At 36.4% G+C, this 7,475-nt stretch overlaps 1 protein-coding gene across 1 annotated transcript in view; it reads left to right on the top strand.

The window, feature by feature from the left end:
- FAM234B (family with sequence similarity 234 member B) overlaps positions 1–6,879 on the top strand; it is a 30,664-nt gene extending 23,785 nt beyond the window's left edge. Inside the window, exons 10-13 of the mRNA XM_083366748.1 lie at positions 556–711; positions 2,980–3,082; positions 3,668–3,891; positions 5,014–6,879. Of these exons, the coding sequence (XP_083222874.1) occupies positions 556–711; positions 2,980–3,082; positions 3,668–3,891; positions 5,014–5,019 (489 nt within the window). The 3' untranslated portion in view covers positions 5,020–6,879. The remainder of the gene's footprint in view (positions 1–555; positions 712–2,979; positions 3,083–3,667; positions 3,892–5,013) is intronic.
- Positions 6,880–7,475: the final 596 nt, after the last annotated feature.

Consider the following 7,475-nt stretch of genomic DNA (forward strand, 5'->3'; position numbering starts at 1 on the left):
GTGCAGTCACTGCTTTCTTACAGTACAATCCTGTGCAATCTAATTATTCAAGGCAGGTAGCTCCAAAGTAAATGTTTATTGCATTTTTTCTCAACCCAATGCTGGTTGGAAATTTTGCATTTGAAAAGCACCAGATTGAGAAAGATTTGCATATCTGCCCAATGTGCACTTTACAGTTGATCCATTGTGACAAGGAGTATTTATTACTTGAGTTCTAATTCCCTTCCCCTGGTGTTTTGGATTTTAATTCCTACAAGTTGTGGTTAATGGCAGCACAATGTCCAAGTCATTTAAATGTGTCTGTTCATATGCTTTTTTCTAAACAGTGACCACAAGCATTTGATTATGCTTATCATATGATCATTCATTTCTGAGGATTAAGGACCAAACTAGACATTAATGGCATCTTGGCATTTAATGTGTATCTTTTAAGAATGGTAATTAAAGGGAACACAACAGAAGTTTGTGTTTAATCCCCTTTTCACTTCTCTTCCACTTTTCCCCTCTTCTCCCCTGAAGTTTTATCTTGCTAATTCTGGGTTTCTTTGTTTTCAGATTCTGGTTGTGAATGGTAAATCAGGACAGCCAGTTTGGAGTTATGAGCTGCCGTATCACATGAGAAAGTCAGATGCACTGTCAGTGCTGACGTCGGACAAAAAATCTGTCTTTCTTTTCTGGGCTAATGAGAAGCAATCTCTCTTCAAAAGCTTGGTGAGTGCAGAGTTCTTGAGTTTGGAGGAGGCATTTGCCCTGAAACCACACTATCTAATTATTGTTGAAAACAAGCTGCAGTTATATAAGGGCATGAAAAACATTTTGCCCATTTTATCTTCTTTTTTTTATTTTATGTGTTTCTGGGACTTTGAAACAATATTTTTTGGGGGAAATATATTTCTGTGAATATCTTCCTGGCCCATTTTTTTTTATTTAAACACATACACATCTGTCATCAGCTTGAATCAAAGGATTCTTCCCTGAAAGTTATGGGCCATAATCTACCATGCTGTGTAGATCAGGTTGGTAGATAGATAAAGGGTTAATTTTTCTATCTAGGGCAGAGAGAGAGGGGGGGAGGGAGGGAGGGAGAGAGGGAGAGAGAGAGAGAGAGAGAGAGAGAGAGAGAGAGAGAGAGAGAGAGAGAGAGAGAGAGAGACTGGCTCAAAGTCACCCAGCCAGCTTCAATGACTATAGGAAGACTAAATCCTTGGGTCTCTCTTCTCCTAGTGTAGTAAAGATTACATTTCTTTCTCTCTCCCCCCACCCCCCATATTTACATATGTCCTTTGGCAAAAAGCATTGGCGTACTGCAGTATAGTAGCTGCAAAATCCAGGCATTATGCATTTTAAAGCATAATCTCCGATTATGAGATTGTAAGAATATTAAACTGGATTTGGAAGCAAATTCCAGTTCTGAATAGGTGAGCTTTTTATTCCCATGTATCCTAATTGCCATTGGCAAATTATGGAAGCTACAGACCAAATCATCTGAAAATATTAAATTGTGTTTTCCTCTGAAATTTCATACTAGCTACCTTAGAAAGGGTAAATATTTTTCCATATCAGGAATGCTGATTATTTTTCAAATGCTTGCCAGTTTCATTAAACTTTTTAATCATAGTGAGTTGGACACGTTTGTCACATCATATATGTTGGACGATGTAACCATGTTTACTTTGAACCTGTATTTAACCTGGCATGCTATGAAATTACTGCTGCCCTAGATATAAATCCAAGATAGGGAACTCACCTTACATTTTAGGAGAACTATTTAGCAACTACAAGAGTGTGCATGTCTTTGAAAATATCAGTATTCATGCTTTCATCTGTCTTAATAAAGGAGCTTATTACTCTGTCAGTAAGCAGTAGTAATATTTATTACTGCAATGCAGCTTTGACCACCTTGAGATAATCTTCATGCCATGCTTACATAAACAGTCTTTATTCATCTCAACCAAGCTATATCGCTACACACAGTAATTGACCAAATGCTTAATGTTAAGTCTGATAAATCTACACAGCCATTACGTATGTAAGGAGTTGAAGAAAATACTTTTAATAAATAAGGGCTAGGATAGTAAGAGAGAAATCTGGTACTCATATGTTATTGTTGTGTTTCTGTTCTTTCTAATGACTTTTCCTCACCCTATCTGTGCTTTTCCTCCATTGATAACACATGATCATCGGAATACCTATGAGAAGAAAACATTAGAAGGTTAAAAAGCAAACTTTTTAAATTCTTGTTTTCATTTTAGTTTCTTTCATATCACTGTTGCTATCGTTATTAACTTAGGCGATACTAACAAACATATAAAGTGCAGTCTTGAGTCTTCCTTAACTTATGGATTTGGGCAAATCACTGCCTTCCCCCCTTCTCTTGGAATAAAATAAATAATAAAATGAATTAAAATAAAAATAAAATAAAATAAAATCTGACTCAACACTTTTTTCAAGGAACACTGGCAGTTATTGTAAACTCTGCTAATTTAACTTATCAATATTGAGGTTAGTAGAGGAGGCAGCAAGATGAAATAGTGATAATTGACATGCATACATAGACTGATTTTTATGGGAATTTGAAGAAGGTAATAACTGGAAACATCCATGTACTGATTGCTGTTTGAACATTAGAAGCTTTTTTCATCTCTGTTCCAAGTTGCTTTAGATTCTTTTTATTACACTGTGTAATCTTGTGTTTTGCAGTATAGCTGTCATCACCCTTTACCCCTAGTCATGCTGGCTGGGGCTATGAAATTGGTCTACAACAGGGGTGTCAAACTGCCGGCCCACGGGCAAGATGCATCATAGTGAAATCGTGCCCATCCCATTGCTGGCAATGGGGAAAAAAAGTTGTGACACGTCACATGATGTTGTGAGTTTGACACCCCTGGTGTAAAAGGTCTACTTTAATTCTGTTGCAATGAGTGGGATGAATTAAACAGGGGCCCTTTATGACTGCTGCTGTTGTTGCTGCTGTTTTAGGAACCCAGGCCAAGGATTCACCATCTTTATCTTCTTCATCCTACTTTCCCTTCAGTCCTTTTGGACCTGAGTAATACGACAGACCCAGTAATTGCTTCATCTAGTGAGTATGCCAGGAAAAATAGGAAAGGAAAAGCCAAGTATGCTTAAGTAAATGCTGAAAGCTGTCCTAGTTTGTGATGGCTAATAATGGCTCAATTCTCTTTTTTGCTGGGTTGTTTGTAATACTTAAGCCTCTTAGTTAAATATTGATCTCTCCTTTGAATTCACAATGCATTCAGTTCATTATTTGCATATTTCATTAAACTGGCCTAGGCTGTCAAGGATCTAAAATACCGAAGGTGTGTTTTTCTTGGCATCTTATATTCTTCTAATAAAATTGGTTGCATTTATGGGTGTTAAATGTTTTGCTGCAATTACAACTTCTGCTGTTGTAAACGTGCTAAGAATTCAGATTGTTTTTGCTTGTTTGTAATTGTGCAGTCAAAAATGCTATGTGATTGTGACCTTGTATCTGTTCTGCAGAGCCATTTATATTCATAGCAATTTCAGACCGCTGATCACCGTGCACTAGAAGCCAAACCTGAATTCATTTAAGAGCAGCTAATAAATATTAGCTTTATGAATCTGAATGTGAGTTATTGTTCACTAGTCACTGGTTGTTTTGGTTTCCCTTCTCGTCTGTTAGTTGGAATAAATGATCTTCAAAAAGATGCCTTTTATATTACTGTGACAAGAAGTCCCACTTCTGAACACCAGCCAGGGGTTCTGTCAGTTTGGAAACTCCGCCTGCGGTGGGCCTTGATGACACAGAGCCGGGATGTACCTCTGAAAGACACAGATCCCAAAATCAATCATGGGGAACTGAGGCGGATTCTTTCTAGGATCAAATTTATTGATCTTGCTCAGAAGGTAAGATTCCTTGGGTTTTAAACATGCATGTACGAGGGTGGAGAACTAACTTGATTGTTCTATTGAAGAGGAAGCAAAATGATGTTCTGGTAAATTACAGAATAAAAATGTTGAGCAACTGCTAAGCTATATGATTTCTCTGTTTTGATGTGGGAAGAATTGGCCTTTGTCATGCTCCGATTTTACAGTGGCTCATTTATCTGGAAAATGGTTAAGTGAGGCCTCAAGTAAACAATTGCGGATTAAAGTTTAATGTTTTAATTCGTTTTCCCCAATACAGAAGTTAACTTTCATGACTCAGAAATGTGGTATAGTAGCTAAATGTAGACAATGTGCATTTTTATGTTTTTATTTCCTTTCCTACAATTTGTATTGTGCTTTTGGGGTCAAAAAGTGAATATAAGATTCAGATTGGACAGTGAGACCTTTAAGAGAAGAATGAATTCTGTATCCATGGATGAACTGACCAATTCCTCAAGTACATAAAAAAGATCAATTTTCAGAGCTGCTATGTGGAAATGTGGTTGAGATTTCCTGACCAATTGCCTTTTTCTGCACTTCTGCAGAGTATTTCCATATGTTAGAAGATTGTAGAATCTCTGAAAAGGGAGTCTTTTTCTTAAAAAAGAAGAAGAAGAAAATGGATAAAACTCCAGTAGATAAATTGGAAATTGTTTTCTTAATTCAGATTGAACTTTCAAATACAGTTAGTGGTATTCTCTGGCAAAAGCAGGCTCATTTTTCTAATCTGTTGTGATCTTTGGTGCAGGAGAGCTGCATGTATCCTAAATAGGTTCAAAGAGATTTATATAGTTCGCATACTGTTGTAAGCCATTATGTGTTTGGTTAACAAAATGTGTGAAATCAAATTACAATTTGTGTATTATGGTTTGCAGATTAACTTGATGTGAGAACCTAGCTAATTATAAATTATTCAACGAACCATGCTTAACTAAAATTTTGGTTCTGACTACTCTCTGGCTGACTTGATAAGGTTGATGTTTCATCTTTCCTTCTCCCAACATGCTGTTAACTGTTAATTTTGCCTTGTATAAATATTAATTCAGAAGACAAACTTGGCATATCTGACACCTTTTTTTCTCCTCCTTTTCCCTAACTCAGTTCTAGACATATATCTCAGGTGTTCTGAGTGACAAATATGGAGCTCAATGTCTAGAACCAGGCTCGTCAGTCAGACTTTATGAAAACTTCAGTTAATGAAGAATGGGGGCTATGCCCAGATGTTTTAGGACTGGGAAAGCTGAACTGTTCATCCTTAAGTATCCTGACTTGAAGGAAAGCTGCTCGTCCCTTTGTTTGCCATTTACATGTCTGCAGACTCCTTTCCAGGTGGTTTGAATGTGTGTATTTAAACAGGGATATTGGGGTATGTGTGTATAAACATATTGCTACCTTAATTTATGAAATATATTAAAAAGTTCCTGTTTATATTGTAGAAGTATTTAAGCTCCTATTTATATTGTACAGGTATTTCAGTGTACTCTGCCTTTTGCCACTATTCCCTTGATTGGCATCCTTCACTCTTTGAGTTCCTTCATTTTTTTTGCCTCTATTTATTTTAGGATTATTCTTTTTTTCCATTTAGTTATTCCTATCTTCCATATCCAAATCCATAATACACAGTGAATGATATTATGTGTCCTAGTGTCTCTTGACTGCATTCATTCATTCATTCATTCATTCATTCATTCATTCATTCATTCATTCAGATTGAATTAGCTACTGAAAGTTAGTCTAGTGACCATCAGATCTCCCAAATGAATCTAGAATTTATTCAATTTATAGGGGAGTTTTATATAAGATGTTTGTTGTAATGCTCTGGTATATTGACCATATGAATTATGATTAGGCATTCTCAAGGAAATAGCATGATAGATGCTTTTGATGTTAGTATTACACAAGCTTTGGTATTACTTCCTAAAATAGAACTTGTGTATCATTAAACAACGTGATGATGATTCTACCATCTTCTCATAAGATGTTCTCAGTTTTGATTTAAAATATTTTAAAAAAACAATTCTGAAAAAAGATACAATTGGAGCTTTTTCATAAAATCATGAGAGCCCTAATGAATAAGACCAAAGATCTGTTTATTCTAGCAGCCTATTCTGGCTGAACATATGCCTTTACAAAAATTGCTAGCCATTTCCTGCTCCTGTTCCCCAACACCTGTTTCCAATATACATTTTGGTGACTCCACTGTTTACATTCCTCCTTTATGATAAACGTCAATTTATTCCTGGATCAGGTATGGATCAGGACTACTCCCTTGACAGTGTTAAGGGGAATTGCCATACTGGATTGGATCTATACATAACCGCTTTCAAATGTGTTTCTTTATCAGCTTTTTATCCAATTCACAGTAATTCTGAGGCAGTGCCTCACTCTACTGCTTTATTTTTATTTGTATATGTTGCAGAGGAGCTTTGTTAAATGTTAGCACAATTTATAGCACTTGTCTTCCTCACTGCCACCTCCTGGGCTTGTTCTGGTTTTTCAGATAACTTAAATATGTAAGATAGTCTTCCCTAATTTGGTGTCCTTCAGCTATGATGTACTGCAACTCCCTTAACAGTTTAAGGCCCTGGTGCATAGCAGTAACAATCTAATACAATCATATGTATGTCATAAAGGTTTTGAGTGTGTTTCCAAATAGCTGCTTCTCAAGGCAGTTTGATGTATCTGAAAGGCACCCAACTGGAGAAAGCAGTATCCACGTTGCTTCTAGAGTTTCTGTAACAAGGAAAAATCTGTGTTGCTCATCCTGTTGGCAAATTTTGAAAACTACTTTAAATGATGACATGCGACCTGAGTTTCTCCCTTCAGATTTGATTTATGCCACTTGGTGCTTCTGAGCTTTCTGTGGTTGTTTTTCTCTCTCCCTGTATTCCCTATGCACTTTAAAGAAAAGACTTGTCTGTATGTTGTTCTGAGCTATAAACCTTACCAGAAGAAATAAATGTGTACAGCATACCTCTGTGTCAAGTGAGTTTTCTGGCTTCTCTATGGCAATTGAAAGTGGGTCTTGAAAAAAAATAAAATTAGAGTCTGTAGGCTGTCGACAGTTAAAAGTGTCATGAGAAGCTGCTGTGGGAATATCCATATATCAGCTGTGATCATATACAGCCTTCTGCCTAGAACAGAGCTTATAGAAATCCTTTTTCCCCCTCTAGGACGAAATCAGATTTATGCAATATTGATAGTTTAGTCATGATGCAATGTTAATTGGCCATTCAGTTAATCATAAAGCTATTCTTCTATTAAGTCTAAAGTTTATATCCATGGACACACATTCTTTAAATTCCAACAAAGTTTGACAAAATGCAGGACATATGGAGTGAAGACAAGGAGAAGCCAAACCTTTCATTCAGTAAAATAAATCCATATTGTTCAGTCACTATGCAGCTTATGGGTTAAAGTGTCAGTGCCAACCAGTATATATGAGTCTCACCAAGTTCATGTTATTTCATGCTGTTAGCAAGTCCTGAGGCTCCTTTGCTATAGAATGAAATGGAAACACGTTTATAGGCCAGTATATTATGTAATAATTCACACTTGGATTT

This window comes from Vipera ursinii (assembly GCF_947247035.1).
Source record: "Vipera ursinii genome assembly, chromosome: 6".
Taxonomy (NCBI): Eukaryota; Metazoa; Chordata; class Lepidosauria; order Squamata; family Viperidae; genus Vipera; species Vipera ursinii.